General features: G+C 44.1%; 1 protein-coding gene across 4 annotated transcripts; it reads right to left on the minus strand.

Annotated features, from left to right (window-relative positions):
* Window positions 1-1,656: 1,656 nt before the first annotated feature.
* ZNF831 (zinc finger protein 831) lies at window positions 1,657-18,151 on the minus strand. Of its 4 annotated transcripts, none has more exons than XM_014955444.1 (7): window positions 17,952-18,151; window positions 13,404-13,482; window positions 7,184-11,387; window positions 6,178-6,320; window positions 4,934-5,097; window positions 4,183-4,334; window positions 1,657-3,374 (listed from the first exon to the last, which is right to left on the minus strand). In XM_014955444.1, exons 3-7 carry the CDS (start codon window positions 11,354-11,356, stop codon window positions 2,556-2,558), a joined length of 5,451 nt encoding a protein of 1,816 aa, XP_014810930.1. In that variant the 5' UTR covers window positions 11,357-11,387; window positions 13,404-13,482; window positions 17,952-18,151; the 3' UTR covers window positions 1,657-2,555. The 4 variants fall into 4 exon arrangements, with proteins under 4 accessions (XP_014810930.1, XP_014810938.1, XP_014810947.1 ...); XM_014955452.1 differs by lacking the exon at window positions 13,404-13,482 and adding an exon at window positions 13,997-14,041; XM_014955461.1 differs by lacking the exon at window positions 13,404-13,482.
* Window positions 18,152-19,993: the final 1,842 nt, after the last annotated feature.

Here is a 19,993-nt window from a genome sequence, read left to right on the forward strand (position 1 = left end):
AGTTCATCCCTTGTTTAACTCGCTCTTGTAGTTCTTCTAAACTCCCACATTACATAAATACAGAACGTATTTAGGCAGTTGTAACGAGCCGTCACCAGCTACGCTGACTTTGACTGTGAGCAAGAAACCTGCTTTTTTCTATTTAAATCTGGCTCAAACTGCAGAGAGTGGCTTAGAACCAAACTGTGGTAACGCTCCAGTTCCTGGGAAGACACAGCTTTTAAGTTATGCACATCTACGTGACATTTATCGGGTTCCACCCGGACACTTTAAATGTGCTGTTAAAATCTCACAGTATTTTAAACTCTAGAAAAAAAAAACCCTTTTGACCTTTTCATCCATGTGACTTTTGTGGAATGCTGATGGTAAATGAAGAATACAGGCCAGGAGTCTTAATCTGCAGCCACAAATCCTAAAGGTAAAATTAATGGTTTAACAAAGCTGCTTAACTACATGAAAATGATTATATAAACACTCGTGAATGGGAACAAATTTGGTTGTGTAAATAAAACAGGGGCAACATAGAAACCCAGCCCACGAGTGCCAGTAACGCAAACCCAACGTGTTCAGGTACCGCTCTGCGTACCAGCCGTGCCCAGAGCACAGACACAGGAGCAGGAAATATTTCAGGCACTGTGTTTTGGGGAAGCTATTGACAAGCAAGAATTCAGGAGTAAAAAAATAGGACAGGAAAGAAAGTCTGTTCCAGCCCTAAATAACATTATACCTATAATAAGAAACACTTGCCTTAGCTGTTACTGAAGTTCCCAAGTGATGAAGAGTCTTTAATCTCCATGACTTATTTGTTACATACTTAGTTGCTCCTTAAATGGGAAGCTTTTCTTGATATCTAGTTTATATGCTGTAAATTAAGCCCATGATTTCTTACTCCCCCCGGAATGGATGTGGAAGAGAGGTGATCGGGATAGTTTTCCCACATTCTTCTACTGAATTTTTTTGTGCATATTTCCTTAATTTTCTTTTCTAATAGTTAGCCGGCTCGTGTTATCTTTTCTCATCTATTATGTATTCAAAGTGTATCTTCATATTTGTCAGTGATCTCTGGGCTTGCTCTGGTTGGTTCTCACCCCTCTCATCCACCCTTGTGTGTGGGCTGGGGTTTGCCAGGCAGATCAGTGAAGTATCAATCATTAGTAAAATGTAATTTAAGAGTTTGAAACAATAAGAAATAATTTGCTCACATCTAAAGCTGAAACATCCTCTTATTTACGATCTATTTAAGTAGATGTAGGTGTTGAATATGGATCTTATCAGTGATCAGCATTTCACATTAATTTACTTCCTTCAGCGGGAGGGGAAAAAAATTGACGAGATGCATTCATGTGCAAAGGAATCTCAGATTTGCTTATAGCAAAGCAATGATCCATCAGAACTGCTGCTGGCTTTGAAGGATAGAGAAACACAAATTTTTTTCTCTGTGCCTGGTGCCCTCATGTGGCTTTGATGTTCAGCTTCTTGCAGATTAATTAAATACATTGCTTAAAACCCTTTGTATGATTCACAATATAAGAACAGTGGAAGTTTAAGTGTGGAATTTTACTATAATGTAGAAGTGGAATGTTTCTAATGTTTTTCATTTTAATCAAGCAAGTGAATGCACTTAGTCAAATTAAAATATCTAATTATTTATTCACATAGAAACCAGTAAATTTCAGGATTCGTAGCACAAAACTTTTTGTTAAAAAATGAAAACAAGTTATGCCATATAGCTTCTTTACTCTCAATAAATTAGCATCATTGCAGTTGAACTTAAGAGTACAACAAAAGTGAAACATTCCAGATTATATTGGTCGGAGCACAATGTGATGAATAGAATGAGAAAATCCTTGTCAGAAATCTTACCACAAGGAAATATCAATAGCAAACATCCATATTCTCCAACTGGAAATCAAGACTATTTGAGTAGGTCTTGGCATAAAAGGCACAAAACACAAAGCAGAGCATGCTTGTGTCATTTGTCACAAAGAAGCATTGACATTTGTGCAACATGGAAAAAGATCAGCATTTTTCCAGTCCCTTCCAATATCACTTCCAACAGGGAACAGATCTTCCCGTAACGCCAGGGTATCGCTCCCAGCCCGGATGGAAGTGACTGCAAGAAAAGAGGAGTGTCTAGAAGAGAAGACTCCCGTACCTTTCCAGGAGCTCTTAGCTCGTGTGCTGAGGAAGCTGCTGCTCAGGGTTGTCAGCAGGAAATAAAGACACCACAGCCTGTTGGTGACGCGGCGACTGGCAGCGCTGGTGGGAATCAGCGCAGAGGGGAAGGATGTTACCGATGCTGGAAACCCTCCAGAGCACAGGTTTGCCATTTGCATTTCAGTGTGTGATCCCAGCTCCCTCTTGGCTTCAAACAAGCTTCTTTAAAAAACTTGGAGTCCTTGAAATAAAGGACTCTCTTCAGAAGAGAACGCTGCCTATTGCACAGAGGAATGGCTTCTCTGATTTTAAGGTGCTTCAGAAAGACAGGTCGAACATCCGAGGTATTTCCTTCTGTAATGGGCCATCATACGAGCATCTCGTTAGCAGCCCGTGTGCTATATTTCTATGACAAGCCTGTCTTCGTCATCACTGCTAGTGTCATCGTACTCAACCCTGCTTTGCTTCCTCATCATCTCTAACCCTCTCTTTTTGTACGTCTTGGCGGGTGTTGCAGAGTAAATCTCGCACTCGGGGGACCTGAGAGTGACTGGGGGCTGTGTGAAGGCAGCAGTGGCCGTTGCAGGGGGCTGTCCATGGCTCTTCTCCTGCCGGGGGGCTCCCTTCCCGTCGGTGCTTCCCTGAAGGTCGAGGGTTGGTTGGGAGAAGTTTGGCCGCTTGGTGTGTTCCATACTGGGTAACTCAGCCCCTGTGGCTGACTCTGTGTTTGAGCCAAATAAATGTGAACGTCCAGGCTGGGAGCTGGGCGTGGAGGTGTCTTTTGGAGATGGATGTGGTTTTGCTTCACCTGGAGGTTTCTCCCTTCCCAAGACCTGGGTCAGTGGCTCCAAGGTCCCAGACCTTTGACCCTCTGGCTCCACGTTCAGCGTGTTCTCCTGGCTCCCTTCTAGGTGTAGGGACTCAGTAGTCTCTGGGGCCGTGCTGCCAGGTTGGTCACCTCTGCCTGTGTTTGTAAAATCAGAAGGACAAGGCCAGGCAGGTGCCATGGAGTCCCTTGGGATGTTTGGCTGTGACCCCTCAGGGAGCGATGGCTGAAGTGTCCCCGAGCAGCAGATCCCCCTCTCGCTGCTGGCGGCGCTCACGGGGGCTGACAGGGGATGGGCTGGCACAGGGATTTCCAGAGGAGCTGTGATGTTCTGAAAAGAGAAGTTTGTTCTTGTGTCTTCCCTGATTTGCCCAGAAATGTCCTGTAGAAACTAGCCGGGGGGGAAATGATCAACTGAGTAATTAAGCATAATGTCAACCTTTATGTGTACAACTGTGATTATATTTGCACTCTTTTTTTTTTTCATTACTGTAGACTGAGTTACTCATCCCTCTTTTTATGAGAAAACTTTTTCTCCCAGTGTGTGGGGGAGGCGTAGTAAAGGATCTGTTTTTTCTGTAGATATTTTTCTGTCGGGTAGGTGACAGACCACGCTAATAACTTATGGATGACAGGGCTTGGGGGTTTCAAGCTGCGTTCGTATGTACTGTCTGGGATGATGCTCCTTTCATTAAGATATTTCACTATACGTGCTGCAGTGATGTTTGTGCAATGTAGGGGGGAAGGTTTGTGATGAATCTGTAAGAAATATTACAGTGTCTGAGGTGGTGAGATATGTGTAGGAAATAAAATTATTTAGTAAAAGACATTTTAAGGATTAGGTTCCTAAAAATGATACTGTTTATGGTACAGAAGAACCTGCCTGAGGACACGCTGAGCTGTGTCTGCCAGCACCTCCGGCGTCGATGGAAACGGGTCTGAGAGCAAGCCCGGGAAAGAGCCTGTTCAATTGATGCAAGTTTGAGTGTCCTTTTAAAAAATCTAGTTCTAACATTAGTAAGTTTTCATTATATGATAACCCCCAAGATACCCTTAACACATTTTTAAACAAAATCTGTGATACAAAGTAGTCTCAACTTGAACTTTAAAACAGCTGAATGTAATTCAAGTTTTAATTAACAGTATCTTTTTTTTCTTTTAATGAAAAAGTAATACATGAGTCAAGGTACAATACCTACCTTTTTATCTATTTTGTGCTTTTGTTTAACATGGTTTAGATTTTCAGTATGGGAAGATATTCCTGAGTTATTCTTTCCTTCTTTTTTCCTTCTGCAAGGAGGCTTGTCTGAGGTGGAACGAGATGTGGCTTGTTGCTGGTGTAGGGAATTCTCTGTTGAAAAGAAGTTGAAGAAACTGTTACTTTTATTCTCCCATAGTTTTATGCTAGAACTTTCTATCTAGAAATTTCTCTATGCTAGGAATTTCTCATCACATCACTGAGCTAACTTTTATGTTTTTACTATTTTCTGTAAATTTTTATTCTAAGCCTGGTTCATGTTCTCATTTACTTCTGTGTGTTTGGGGGTTCTTATTGGGCATTACTGTCCTGCGGAGTAATAGCCGTAGATACCTGCTGTGAGCCAAGAGAAGGTATTGTCCCTGCTTCCAAGGTGGGTGTGGCATCAACATCAATTGCATTAATACCGCTAATTACATGGGGGTGCTGGTCTGAAGCACAGAAAGCAACTCAACACACTGAACCTATTTCCCACTGCAAATACACAGTCTCATTTCAGAAACAGAAAAAGACCCATCTTAAAACTGTTTAGGCTTTTAGTGGAAGGTTATTTTGAATTATTTATTTTTAAAATGCCCTCCTAGTTGTCAAATTCACATAGGTAGTATGCATATGAAAATTGTGCAGTCAGTTCTGTAAATGCACAAGATGTTTTGACGTTCAATATATTAAAAAATATTCAAAATACTTACCCTGTACCTTTGATTGAGGAGAATGGCACTTCTTATTAACTCTGCAGGGTCGTGATAAAGAGCCCTTTCTCCAAGCATCCAGTGCTCTGTTGGGAAAGCAGTGCCATTTGCTGAGGCCATTCATCTTTAACTGAGCGTGTCCGTGTGCGAGCCTCCCTCTGTACCTGCAAAGGGTAAACAGATATGTGTGATGGACAAGTAGAATAATACCACATCATCGGGTAAATTTAGGTCTAGCAGCAATTCACTGCTGTGAAGGAGGTGTTCGTTTATGTTGACAAAAAAGAAATAATCAGGATTTTAGGCAAGAGGCCTGTACTTAGCTGAGTCCCTGTACTTATTTGATATAGCCAAATAGATAAATTCTGAGACCAGCAGGAAAAAACCAAACCAAACCAGAAAACCATCCCCAAACCAAAACAGAACAAAGTCCTAGGAGAGTGTCACTGGACTGGATAACATAGGCCTCAGTCTTCTATCTTTCTTCTTATGATCCTTCAGCACTGCGGTGCTGTTTGCCAAAGCAGACATGGTGATTGAGTCACTGACACTGATTTGTGCTCAAGGGAGTCACTCTGTCTGATTTTGGTGATGAAATAAAGAAAGAGGGATGTATGCACACAACATGTGCTTCTTGTTGAAGCGATTCGTCAGCTGTTGCGCTGCCCTGCGCTCCTGAAAGAGCCAAGGCTAAATCTTCCTCTGACAGAATTCCCATTATTTACAGAGAAAGTGCCGATTGAGACAATGTGCCCGTGATAGTTTTGTTCTCAAACTCTTCCTGCTCTTCATTTAAGCCGATCCTTTAAACTACAGGTGGCTTTGTTAGTTCGTGCTAGAATTTGATATTGATTCTTCTGCATTCTCTTGTGAATCCAAGTTCAGGATATAGATCTTCTGAGGGCATGTATCTATAGATCTATCAGAATTAAAAACTGAAGTATTTTGGTTCCCTTCTAATGGAAGTAACTGCTGACAAATTGGCAGATAAGAATCATTTCTAAAGCACAGTGGGAGGCAGCTGACCAGGGCGTAGGTCTGTTGTGCTTAGAAAAGTCTGTTCCTGATAGTGAACACCACTCTGGGAGTTTTTATAGGTTACCTTTGTGGAACTCCTGCTCTTTCTAAGGGCTCCTGCCCCTGATTTTGACAAGGTTGAATTTTGGGGATGGCTTTTCATTTTCTGTGGACTTTTTACACCCACTTTAGCAAAACCTAGGGAAGCTGAAAACCATATTCCTTACCATTTTGGGGTGACTTTAATCTTTTTCTGTTTGTGGCTCCTTTTGAGTTTATTCGTTGACAGTTTTTCCTTTTTGCAAACTACTGTTTTCTTCCTTTGCTCTGAAGTATTTCTGAAAGCACCATCAGGAGCTGCTGAGTTCAACTGTTGAGAATATTGGGAAAAAATGAAGTACATGAGAACTGTGAGTTACATTAACTGAGAGATTGAAATCTATGCTCTTTTAAAATAGCACTGAATAGCATAGTAGTTAAATAGCACAACTCTGAATTTTTCCTAGAATTTTTGTGTTAGTTTTTTCTAATCCCTTTGTCCATCTACTTTTATAAAATAAAACTGAAACAACTCTCTGCTTTTCTGGATCTATACAAAATTGGTGTATGTGCTTTCGTATTCTTCTTCCTACGTAAAAAGCAAGCTCAGTCTCCCAGAGGTGCTCTGGGGTCTGCACAGACAGACTGGTCTGTCTTCACTTACCTGAGAAAGAAAAGCTTTCAAATCTTAAACACTTTATAGGGCATTAATGCAGTTTGGGTTTGTGACATTTCAGTGTATGTAGGTGATGAGAGATGGAGTACACGGGCTGTCTTGGACTCCAAGTATCTCCAAGTACCATAAAGTCTTGATACTAATGGTCTACTTAAGTCCTACTCTAATTTAAATATTCATTAAAATGAAAACAGTGGAATATGTATGCTGCTACAGAAGAATATAAAATAGAAGGGGAAAAATCAAGAAATAGAAGTATGCTCTTCTCACTGGACAGTGCTCCTACTGAAATTCCTGAGCGAAAGAAACTTAAATATTCACACAAAAGAATGTGTCTTTCATGCATCAAATGAATATGTAACTTGTCTTATTAAAACATAAATTGTAAATTCTGTATGGACAAAGCCTGCAAATGTCCATAACTATACTTTTGATAATTCTTTTATTTTTCTAAGGGGGTGGGGAAGTGTCAGCCAATTCCACCCTCTTGAGAAAGGAAATGGCATTATTAATATTACCTCCTGTGTCTGCTGTCCTTTGGAAAAGGATGGAACCAATGTGTTTAAGCTCCTGTTCGTTAGGCCGTATGCCACCGTCCCGCTGATGTTCTTCATTTTGAAAATAGAAATATTGTCTTTGGACAGCGTGCGTTCGCTGCCGGCTGCCTCGTGGCGGGGGTGCAGGGGGGAGCGGGCAGAGTCTGCCTCCCCCGGCTGCTGGGCTGGCAGAGGGAGGCTCCTCGTTAAACAGCACCAGGTTAATTGGGGTTCGGCATTTAGTGATGGGAAGGTGCCCTTTGTGGTTGGCGCTGTTGAAGCCCCGGAGCAGCAGGTCGGGGTGCTGCGGGCTGGCGTTGGGAACGCTTTGCAGGGAGTGCTGGGCACGGGGCAGTAACGGGTGCCGAAGGGATGGGAGCAGGACGGGGGGCTGTCGGCCCCGCGCCGGGAGCGGAGCGTGTCCTGCAGCGCTGGGGAGGGGGCCGAGGGAACGCAGGGAGATCCTCCTCTGTCCCACCCCGGGACCGCTGGCTCCACAGCCCCACTGGACACCGATGTCCCTGTCAAAGAGTCACGTCCCGAGCAAGGACCATGGAGAACCTTCCTCTCCTCCTTGACATCAGCTGATACGAGGAAACCACTGGTATACACAGAAGGAAAGCCTATTTTCTTCTGGGGGGTCTGTGTAGAGGAAGCAGCTATGCTCATCCACTTCTCTTCTGCTTGCCTTTGATAATTTAATTCATTTTTGTTCCGTTTGTTTTTCCAAGCATCTCTTATAATATCCTGCTGCCTAAAGTTTTGGTTATTAAAGGTGTTATCTGCTGGGGTTAAGGGATTTGTTGTTTCTGAACAGACTGGTGAACAAACCACCGGAGTTTTCCAGCTGGCATCGGTGCTCCATTGGAGCTCTCTGCTGGTGGCCTTTTGTCTGACTTCAGGTTTTGCAGGGGACCGAGCCACGTCGTCAGGATGAGAACTGAGCACTCTGCTGGTGGCAGAGCAGGGGGGGGTGGCTGAGGTGTGTGTCACAGGTGTGCAAGGTGGAACCTTCTCTTCTGGTTGAAGCAAAAGCGACAGATCTGAGGCTCTCTTGCCTTGTGGCAATGTAAGGATATATTTTGGAGGAAAGGCATTTTGTTGTGGGATTGGAGTTAAATGACCAGATTGCAGATGATGAATTTTAGAAGACACATCAACAGCGTTGTCACCGAAAACTGGTGCCTTTGCTCCTGTTTTCACAAGACATGTTTTGACATCTGTATCTGTTGCGTTGTGCAAGGCAGAAGAATTGCAATCACTTCCCCTAAATTCAGGCCCTAAAAATCCCACAAATGAAGCTTTTGAGATACCTGCTGAATGCGAAAGAGGGTTAACATCACCGTAATTCAGAGCTTTTGTGGGGAGTTTGATTGTTTTCATGTACTCCACCTGCCCAGTACCTCCGGTGGATTCATTAATTCCTGTGCTTAATTTTTGCTCCTCTGCTTTCCCGGAGAGCATCAGGGGTGCTGTGGACACACACTGGGCGCTGCTGCAACGGACCCGCTCCGCTGCATTTCCCACCTGGCTTTCAGTGCTGGGACAAGGGCAGGACTTTGCAATAACGTTGGGTGCCTTCTCCACTTCAAATTTCAGCTTTTTTCTCTCTGATGGTAAATTCTGGGATTTCCCTGCGGCTTCTCTGGTGCTGTTGCAGTGGGTCCCCGGGGGGGTCGGGACAGGCTGGCTGGTCCCCTCGCTCCCGCTGTGGCTCCCATCAGTGTTTGAGGTGCTTTTATGCTCCGATTCAAATGCACTGGATTCCTTCCCAGGGCTTGGTTTTCCCCATTCCCTGCTCTGTGCTGGCAGGCGGTCATCGTTCCTGCCGCTAGCGTTCAGCTGGCACCGCGGATTTTTGAGCCCGAGCTCACAACTGGTGGGAGCTGGGGACACGCTGTTGTCACCTCTGCGCTTGTCTGTGTCACTGTCACCAAGCTCTGGGGAAGTCCTGCTCGTCACAGTCTGTGCTGGAGCATTTCCTGGATGGGATGTCTCCATCGCGCAGGTTAAACTGTCCGCAGTGGCCTCGGGGCACAGGTTCTGTACCGTATGGTTACTGTTAGTGCAGGTCTCTGATTTACCCAGGTTTAAACCTGTTGTCAGGAGGAAGGGGAGACTGTTACTTGCAGAGCTCCTGCCATCCCTGTGCTCGGGGATTTCAGTGCTGCTGACTGATTCCTTTGAATCAGGAGTGAAGCTTGTAATATCCGTAATCTTATTCCCCCTTTGTTTAATTTTCTTGGCACTTTGACTGCTTTTCATTTTTTGGTAGATTTTCTTAAACGTTTCATCTCCATACATTTGCCATTTTTCATGAGAGAACATCTTTAGCTTCCTTGGGTTGTGTTTCTTGTTCCTCGCAGCGGTTCTCGCTCCAGCCCCCAGCTCCTCCGGGGGCGGGGGATGCTCAGCCGCGCTGTCCACGGCTGCCTGTCGGACCAGAGCGCGGGGATGGCTGCTGGGAAAATCCAGGGAGTCTGCAGGGGGGTTGTTGCCGGGCAGCAGAGCAGCAGCATGGGGGATGTTGGGGGGCGGCCGCCCCAGGGAGGGTGTCTGGGAGCCCCCCGCTCTGTCCCGCGCCCCGCTGCCCTCCGCCACAGGCAGGGAGTTGCTCCGCGTGACGGGCACGGCGTCGATGGTTGTGGAGAACTGGGTGGGCACCGAGTGAAAAAACACGGGCTTGCATTTTTCTAGGGGCGCAAAGGTAGATTTTGCTGAACAAAGGGAAAGGTTCTTTTTCCTATTTCCATCACAGGTTCTGATGTCAAAATGGAAGGAGTCTTTGTACGTGTAAGGCATGGGCAGGTCGATGCTCCCCTGTTTAGACAGGACAGTTTTTCTGGGCCTGACGTTGTCTAACTGGGTGTCATCCACCACGCTTTTGTTGTGAGAAATAAGCTTTGAAATGTGTTCTTCCAGCCTCTTTTTCTCCAGCATGGAGGCTGTGGCTCTCTGGGCCGGCTCTGGCTTGGCGGGGCTGCGGAGGCCGGGCTGGCTCTCCGGCTCGGCACCGGGCGGGCAGAGCCCCTGCAGCGGGCCGGGGGATGCCAGCTCCACGCTGTCGGAGCGGGACAGGTACCCCGAGTCGGTGCTCTCACACTTCTTCAGCTTGCACTCAAACGCTTTGGCGTCCCACTGCTTGTCCCAGGAGGTCGCCTGCTGCCTTTGCAGCTGAATGTGCTTGTTGGTGCTCGGAGTCCTTTGCTCCCGCACCTTCTTTCTCTGGCACTGACCGTTCAGCAAAGCCCCTGGAGATGATAAACTTTCAGGTTCTCTTTCAGGAACCCCCTGATTGGCCTTTGAACTAGAGGACGGATTCGTCGTTTCTTGATTTTCTGAAGCACATGATGGATTGCCTGTTGCCGGTGGTGGAAGGTCATTGGGAAGTCTCTTAGTGTCCGCGCTGGTCTCTGAGCTCCCTTGTTCCACCTGCACCCCCTTGTCCTCGCTGGTCCCACCAAGCAGTTTGCTGCCCTGATGTGACGCGATGCTCTCCGTTGATTTCTCGTTTTGCTCGGATGCGGCGCTGCTGTCGGAGTCGGAGGGGGCTCTGGTGTTGTTGACGTGCGTTTGGGTTCTTCTGTGTTTGTACAAGTTGCTCTGAGTTTTGAAGGCGATGCCACAGGTCGTGCACGGAAAGGGCCTCTCCCCCGTGTGAGAGCGAATGTGTTTCTCAAGGACACTTGGCTTCAAACAATCTCGTCCACAGTGTTTGCAGACGTATTTCCCAGCCTTTTTTGATTTTCCCGGGCTTCCAGTAGATGCATTTACACCAGAATTTGGTGATGACAGAACCGGTAAAGTGCTGACTATGTTCAGTGTCAGAGTTTGCCCGAGCTGCTTTGGGAAGAGCGAGTGGGGCTGGTCCGTGCCTTCAGAAGGAAGGAGCGGGTTGAGGATGAGGGGGACGTTGCTGCTCTCCAGGTGGACACAGCTCCTGCCGGCAACCAGCGGGCCCCTGGGCTGCCAGCAGCCGGCCTGGAGGGGCTGGTAGAGGGGCACGGTGAGGGCTTTCAGGTAGAGGGGCTGGGATGGGGCCGGGTCCTGCCGAGGAGCCGCGCTGCCCGGGCCGGGGGCTGGCTGGAGAGAGGAGGCTGGAACCGGTCCGTCTGCCAGGGCTGCTGTGAAACCGGGCTGGTCCTGGGCCTCCATGGCCAGGGCTACCTGCCATGGGCACGGCGCTCTGTGAGGGAGGGGAACCGAAGCAGGACAGCAAAGTAAATAAACACTTTCAACTGCTGGACTGGGAAAGCTAGCAATTAGGAGTAACACAAATCTTATACACAAACAATAATTACTTCGTTTTACAATTAAATTGACTCGTCTTTCATGTCTTAGCTAGAAGTTAAAGTTCAGTACAGCATAAAGAACAGTGAACATTGCACTTAGAACGTACAATATGTACCCAAAGTATTAGAAATAAATCTGAGTATAAGATTTGCAAGTGGAGGATCTCAGCACCCCAGAAATAATACAATTTTAACTTTCTGAAACCATATTCCCATTAGATATTTGTACCGTGATTTTTAATTTAAGACTTTATACTAAATGTTAAGATAGAGCACAGAACAATGAAGGTCAGAAGGGACCTCAAGAGGTCTCCAGCACAACCCCCCAGGTTCAGCACAGGTTGCTCAGGGCCCTTTCCCCTGCGGTTTTGAAAACCTCTGGGAAGAAAAACTGCCCAGTCCCCGTGGGGAGGTGAGACCCGGCTGCGTGTCCGCGCTGCTTGCCTCAGTGAGCTCAGGGAGCGCAGGCAAAGCACGGCAACAAGCGATGCAAAGTGAAAACACATGGGCAAAATGAAACTGATCTCCTGTGTTACACGTGAAATTTACAGAAATACGTGTAAAGCAGAAAAGATGGTATCAGAGCAAAATAGTGGGATAAATTAAAGCCATCTTTTGTGTAGCCCAAATTAATTTTGTCTAATTTAAGGTGATATTACTGTATACTGCTTTCAATCCCAGATGAAAACGTTTTGTAGACACAGTTTTTGGAAAAAGTGAGTCTATTCTTATGAAATCTGTCCAGATATAGTCAGGGTGGGTGGAGGTCCAGACTACTTATTTTTAAAAAAATTTGTCTTGTCTTTTTTCTTTCTTAGAAACAGACTAGGAAACTGTCCAAATAAGCTCATTGAAAATTATTTTTGGAAGATCTGATAAAGGCATCAGCATAACCTCTTGTAATTATAGTCTGGGTGAAAATTAGAAGGCGATCAGTAGATGTTTATTCAAATCCTTATTAAAGCTGTACTCCCAACTCTGTATCCATTGGCTGTTAGGAATAATGGGCTGCTCCTGTGCAAACAGTCATAAAAACCCCATTTGAAATAACATTATCAGTGACTAAATGTGAAATCTGTAATTTGTTGCCTTACTGCATAATCTCCAGTGGTGTTTTTGTACCTTCCTTGGACTATTTTAATCCGCAATCATTACTAGGAAACAGTAAAAAAACTTACTCAAAAATACTATTTGAAATTTGGACTGGTTCCATATGAGACAGACACTACATTACCATTATTCAAAGCAGAATCTCTGTTGCATGTAGTTACTGAGAATTTTGGAATAATTGACATAAAGGAGAAAGGGGAAACTCGATGCCGTTGAGTATCCAGCAGTTACTGCTGGAGCAGGTAGTAAAGCTGGTAAGCAGATAGAGACTTGGATGGAGATCCAAGTTCTGTTTCTTGACAACTGACAGGGATAGTGTCTCGCCCACATCACATGAAAAAATGGGAAAATAACTTCCTGTGAAGGACCAAATGGATAAGAATCCTGGAGTTCCAAAGTACCAGGCTCTCTGTAATTTTGCTTATTCTGTGAAGTTTGTGGGGCCCAACATGCAGTGTGATTCTGAGAATCATTTCAGTGCTCTCTAATGTTCTTCAAAGGAAGTACCCAAATGATTCCACAACATTGAAAAGAAAGGTTTCACTAATGCTAAACAATTAAACCAAATGGTGATACGCAATCTCATCACTTTTCAGAGCACTGCTTTTCACAGCAAACAGGAGACACTTTCACTCATCTAAAAACTTGATCCTAAATTAGGTAAAGAAAAATTTCAAATAAACAAAACTAAAAGCAAGACTTGGCCTAATTCTCTAAATTTTCTAGTTTCTTAGGCTATCAAAACTGGTCATGAAAATTCCATTTAAGTACAATTATTTTGTTCCTAGCTTGAATTATACCTTCAGGTCTGTGGAACACTGAGAAGTCGAAAAGTGAAGTAGTGTCAGACAAATCAACGTAGCAGAAAACTGTCTTATTCTGTATAAAATATAAAATACATAATATATATAAAGTATTTTAATAAGGGAGAGATGTAAAAAAACCTCATTTTAAATCCAGTGTGTTCCTCTTTTCTATGTAATTTTTCCTTCATTTCAAATGCATTCTGTAAACTTTGCTTCATTTCATCAGAGCTGTTACAGTAATCTTGGATTATACAGCCAAAAGATTTTGTGTTGTGCACGGCAGGTGTAGTGCTGTGCCAGCTGCCCCGTTCCTGCCCAGTTCCTGCCCCCCGAGGCTCCTGGGGCAGGGGGGGCACCCCACACCCTGCCGGGGCCGCAGGGACCCTCTGCAGACACCGCCGAGTCGGTTTATTTTTGTAACCACACAGACACAGGTTTCCCACAGTCTGAACATACATACTGTGCTATATTGTACTAGAAGTCTTTGCCTTTTTAAACAGCTTTTGGTGATCCCTACCTTAAACATAATGCCAGAGAGCACAGAGAAGTGGAATCCTCATTAGTCTGTCAATAATTTTGGTACATACCTTTCATGGAGCCAGGCATTGCAGCCAGAGAAGCCTCATTTCTGTCTGTACTTGGTGCAAACAGAGAAAAACGAGGACAAAGACTTGAAACAGATTAGAAGTAGGAAGTTGTTTTTTCTTTTTTTTTTTACATTGGTGTCACGGTAACAACCTTCAGAAAACAGGAAGAGGTGAAACAGAAGAAAATGAAGTAGCATTTCAATCTCTTCATATCCTTTACCATTATTTGTGTAGGGACCTACAAATGGAATCGTTTCTCTCCAGACCGTGGGGCTCTGTGCACTGCCCATCGTACCACCCAGTAGAGCACAGGACTGGGATTCTTTTCTCTGTACCACTAAAGGTAATTTGCTTGTAACTTTACAGTAAAGATCTCTCTTAAAATGTGTTGGAAAAGGAAAGAATGGTGGTGAGAAGATGCTTGCTACACTTGAAATGCCAGACTCGCCCAGTGTGGACATCCCCCACGGGCTGCTGGCCCCGTGCCCGGCGGCTGTGAGGGACCCACAACGGGGGGCAAAACGGTGAAAGAATGTCCAGAGTGTTTAGGTCATGCTCAACAGCCCTCCCTAAAATCTGTGAAAAGCTGTAGGGAAAACAGGATAGGGGACAGTCAAGAGAAGTGATAAGATCAGAGTGTAGGCTCCACTTGTGGGTTGACCTCACGGAGAATCCTGGGCCAGAGCAGCCACGGAGCCCTGGGGGATTTTGGGGGACACTGTCTGAAGCATGGACGGGAACGGCTGCCTCCTCCTCTGCTGTCAGACTGGATACAGCCCAAACTGCAACTTGCAGTCCCTCTGATGGTACCCAGTCAGCATATCTGGCCTACAAAAATTCCTTAGGAGCAGTGTCTTGTGGAAGATGTCACTTTTGGTCTGTTTATAACCTTGGTGGTGAGCACCTGCCCAGTCCCGATGGCGGAGCCCGTATCTCGTAACTTGGGGAGTGGTGGAACTGTAACGTGTGATTGTGTTTGTCCAGGACCCACTTAAGGGGAAACTCTTCCTTTCAGTGGTTAGATGATAGACTAATGCTGGAGGTGCCAATGGGTTTTCATTCTGCACAGCGTTACTGCTCTTGGAGAGCTTTGCTGAGGCTTGGGCTGCTTTCCCTTTGGTCCTGGAGCCCCTGTTAGTAGGCCTCTAATTCTGGAGTTGGAGAAATATTTCTGTCTTATTCTTCTTACCTTTCTTGCCTGTCGTTTAGTTATTCAGGGGACAAAAAACCTTTTAACAGGGCCTAGTATTGTTACTTAAAATCCTTCTAGTTTGTATTATACCCTGAAATGCTCCCAGTAATCGGTAATGGCGCTGCACATGCTTAAAATCAGTGAACCTAGAAAATGACATTGTGAACTGCTTTACATGACTCACACTTCTCATCTGCAGGCTCAGTCTGGCCATATGGATACAGCTACACGCAGAACTAGTTCCAGCTCTGCTGGGAGATGCACTTCTAAATGGGTTCTCACATGTAAGTGAGATCTGGAAGATTATTGCGTGCTGCAGTCAACAAAGGAACCCTGAAAAAAGGACTCATAGTTCTATTTGAAATTAAGTTATTTTTGTTTTCTCTTTTTAACCTATCTAGTTTTGGATGACACTTCCTAAGCTGAGAAATAGAATAGAATAGAATAGAATAGAATAGAATAGAATAGAATAGAATAGAATAATTTCTGTTGGAAGGGACCTACAGCACCATCTGTTCCCACTGCCTGATCAATTCAGGGCTGACCAAAAGTTAAAGCATGTTAGTAAGGGCATTGTCCAAATGAGTCCGAAGCACTGCCAGGCTTGGGGCATTGACCACCTCTCCAGGATCTCTCTGCAAGATTATTTATATTCATTTACATTCAAAACATTTTCCTGCTCAGAGAAACCCAATGAACTTCAGTTGGCTCAACATAGAGCCAAGTACCTATTTTAACTCTGCAGAACAGTGTGCCTGTGGCAGGTTCCACAGAGCAGGGAGGACCTGGTGCTGCACGGCTCTTCACTCTCAGCTCATGGCTTCATCAGGATTTGGGGAGATGACCCCACGTACCCTGGTATGTGGTTCTGGGCTCCGAGAGTCTGCAGAAAGTGCCCCTTCCCAGGTGTCTAAAACCCTCTGTCCCTCAAAGGTACCAACAGGGTTTAGTCAAAGGTGGGATGAAGGGAAAGTAGCAATAAGCATCTTCCTGTACAAATAAGGAAATAGATTTCAAAGACCCTATCAACTACATATTTTAAAGTACTTGACAAACTTAAATGAGAAGAAAGTATCTTCTAGGATTGTTAATTATTATTTTTTCTTATGGAGACAATGATGCTGAGAGCAGCACACGATATCCTACTGGCAGCAGAAGATACAGATACTGGAATTAGCATTTCCAGTTGCTGGTCCACACTGACAGCACGAGGGGCTGGTGTTTATGAGGAACTCCCTTCGTTGACTGGACAAAACTTCTACTTAAATACTAGTATAATAAATTTATAGTGAAACACAGGGTCTGAAATATATTTTGTGCAGGGACTTTAAACACTACCTGTTTGATGGAAAGGTTTATGAGTACCCTAATTCTGGCGCTTTCTAGACCTTAATTCAGACTAGCAAAACGGAACTGATACGTTTCCTGATTAACCCAGATGTTACCGTTAATGTTGTTTTCTACTATTTCTGCCTTGCTCGTTTCTCAGTTTGAGTTTGTACCTCGAAATGTCTCATACCAGAAGTACTGACTTCACCCTTCCCGTGCTGGGAAGGGCTGCGGCTGCTCTCACAGCTTGCAGAGCACTTACAGCCTCAGCAACAGCTGAGCCCCAGCCCCTGCAGAGTTAGGGTGAAAACGTGGGATTCCCTCATCTTCCAAAACCCTTGTAATCTTTCAGTGATAACATTTCTTGCTCAGATTCTGACTTTGGAAGTCCTTGTTAAGAAGTCATTGTTCATGAAGTTTTGCCCTGCTCTGTGTGTTACCAAAGTACAAAGCAACTAGAAAAAACCCCGATCAAACTTTGAAATTCTTGTACCATTTCCTGAGGATGAGTGCTTTTGACACTGTACTTCCACAGTGGTGTAATATCAGTGAAATTGGTTTATATTTTTATTTTTGTAAACACTGTAGCAGAATACAGTATTAGAACCTTTGGAGTGAGATCCGTAACGCCTTTCCTTCATTCTAGAATAGCACCAGTTGTGTTGATCATTATTAAGTATGCAGTTTTCTATCTTTTTGATTCTCTTTTTCTTGAATATCCGTAAATGAAAACATTCTAAAGGCTTAAATCAATGAGAACATTGTTAGCTAAAATTTATTTTAGTGTGTAAGTAATCATTGTATTGGCCCTTTTGAGCTCTTCATGCAATTTGTATGAGAGAATATTTCCTATTCTACTTCTTATGCTGCTACTTTTCTCAGCTCCAGTCATAAGAAATGCTTTCTAGTTTATTATATGTCTTTATTTTAAATTTACACCACAATTTAATTTAAATTTACACCACTTATTTCTAAAAAGAAACAAGTCTCACCCATCTGTTGGTTTTATAACACTGTTGGTGGTTTCACAATGAAAAAAATAGGATTTTTAGTGCTTTAAAAAGTCTAAAAACCTTAAAGGATTTACATTCTTTTGTCCTTTCATCAAATTCACTCCCATGCATTTCCCTTGTTAGGAAAGAGTTAACAACCTCCAGCCAGCAGTCTGTAATCAACAGGTTGCTCTAACAGAGAAATAATAACCCTAATCCATCTTTTAAAGTTTAGGAGGTTGGACTAAATGATGAAAAAATACTGATTAAAGCCCTCCTAAAAACAGAAGTGGGGCCAGTACTAAAATGCTTTGTGTTTTAGGAAAAAATCTTTCTCATTGCTAACTGAAAGAACCATCACATTAAAAAAAAATATAACTTTAAAATTTCTGTCTTAATGATATCTCTGTCTATATAAAAGGATAACAAAACACTTGCTAACCTTTAGGTGGCCAATTCACAGGCAGGTGGAGAGGTTCAGGTCTCCCTGGAATAGCGTTGAGACAAAAGCAGCATCCTGTTTCCTTTTTTCAGTGTCTTTCTCTTCTCTTTTTTTTAAGCATGTGAACACTGAGGGGTGGGTGGTGGGGTGTGTGCGCAGAGGAGGGGGCGAAGGCAGCCCACGCCTGGTGGGGGAAGAGTTTTAATGGCCGATGCTGGTAATATGGTTTGCTGCTACGGTGTCTGCACTACTGCAGCTCTGTGTGTGGGCGTAAAGAAATGACACGACTGGGTTTCAAACCATTACACTGAAGATTTGCAAACAGTTAAAAAAAAAAAAAAAACCCACAGCCCCATCAGGCACAAATGAAAAATTATTACTTTTTTTCTTTTATCTTTTTCTAAGGTTTGTTTGTTGGTTTTTTGGGTTTTCTTTTTTTTTTTTCACTTAGCAGATGTAATCCAGTCAAGTTTATTCCTCAGCCTCTAAATTTAAAAAGGGAAATTAAGTATTTAGGAAGGGTTTTGATTTTACATCGTGCGAACATTTTGTTATGATTTTTGCTGCTATTTTTTAATTAACCTACAAGAGCCCATATTCCAAGAGGCACCCGGGTTTCCACAGCAAAAGTCTTCAGAGGACACTATATTTCTGCCTTTGAACATGCTACATAGGTGCCCAGATCGTGGTAGCACCGAGTAGCGAGGCAGCACAGCCACAGCTGGCACTGCCCACCAGCCGGTGGGAGACCTTAGACCATGAGTGTCCCTCAAATATTCCCCAAATCCCAGCCAGGAGAAGGGCTGTCCCACCAGCCCGTTCCTGCTCAGCGATACCCGGCTTCCCCGTCCGCAGTTGGCAGGAACCACACGGAATGTTTGCTGCAACAGTGGGGTGTAAAGGAGACCACCAGGAATGAGACAAAGGGGCTGCTCTCTATGATATCGTAGATTTAAGCTGAAATATAGTTATTGGCACAAGAGCAGGTGAAGATGAATGGTTTGGAGTCCACTGGTTTGGGAGGGACGGGTGGAAGGTTTTTGTCAGACAAGCAAGAACACTTCTCAAATGTATTTTTGACCCCAAAGAGCGAAACAGAGACAAATCGGTTTGTAGAAAGGAGCTTGAAAACTTTAAGGAACCTTTATGACTGGGCTGCTCCATGACAGTAAGGGACCAGCACTTGTTAAACACGTATCTTCACGTAGACATTCAGCTGGAATATCACGTAAAACCAGCACAGCTAGATTTGGGGACTACTAACCCCAGCCTTTAACAGAGAATCTGATAAAGGCAGTTAAACAATGAATCACGCTGCAATGAATGAAAAACAATCTTCAATTCTACATCTGTCTGGTAAATCTGTCAGAGATGCTGCTGCTAATACACTGAAGTACAGCCTGACTTGGTATTAAATGGGGTTGGCTACTGGCCACAGTCGAAGCTTAAATTCTTCTTTCGTGTATAAACTAACAGCTGAGCTCAGCTCCATGAAAATTTTGCCAGAGAACTGTCTGTGGCCTCAAGTGAGACAGAAAAGTGCATGTTTGGAAAGAAAAGAAATACAGCTGCCAGCAGGGGCACGTTCATGCAGACTGCGTGCCATTGTACCACGTGATGGAGATTGCAAACTGAAATGGCTTAAATCAATTCAGTAAAGCTGGTAATTTCCCTAGCATTGTAATTGTTTTGTGCATATTGAAGTTAAAAGACAGATTTTTCACCTTTTTATTACTTTGTCTTTCTCTAAAAGCTAAATTAATCTTTGTGTACTGTCTGCTCAATGAGGACACTTTTTGCCCAGTTAAACCTTGTGTGTTATTAATGAGTGGTATCATTTGAATCTTTTACTATAATTCATATTTGAAAAAAAATATTAATCACAATTTTCTCAACCCAGTTTGAAAAGTGTAGTAATGAACCACATAGGCTGAAGCAGTAACTCCGAGGGGTCTGTGTTGCTCTTTTTGGTCTCTGTAGGTCACAGAAGCTCATGTGCAGGGGCTGCAGCAGCCGCGTTACCAAGCCCCTGTGGCATCCCT

The sequence above is a fragment of the Calidris pugnax genome, unplaced genomic scaffold (assembly GCF_001431845.1).
Source record: "Calidris pugnax isolate Ruff unplaced genomic scaffold, ASM143184v1 scaffold50, whole genome shotgun sequence".
NCBI lineage: Eukaryota > Metazoa > Chordata > Aves > Charadriiformes > Scolopacidae > Calidris > Calidris pugnax.

Excerpts from the sequence above, each read along its gene's own strand:
- ZNF831 (XM_014955461.1), bottom strand. The coding sequence starts at position 11,356 with ATGGAGGCCCAGGACCAGCCCGGTTTCACAGCAGCCCTGGCAGACGGA. Across the intron at positions 6,321-7,183 it reads AAGGACAGCAGACACAGGAG|TTGAACTCAGCAGCTCCTGA; the intron begins GTAATATTAATA and ends TATTCTCAACAG. Across the intron at positions 5,098-6,177 it reads ATTAAAGTCACCCCAAAATG|GTACAGAGGGAGGCTCGCAC; the intron begins GTAAGGAATATG and ends TACCCTTTGCAG.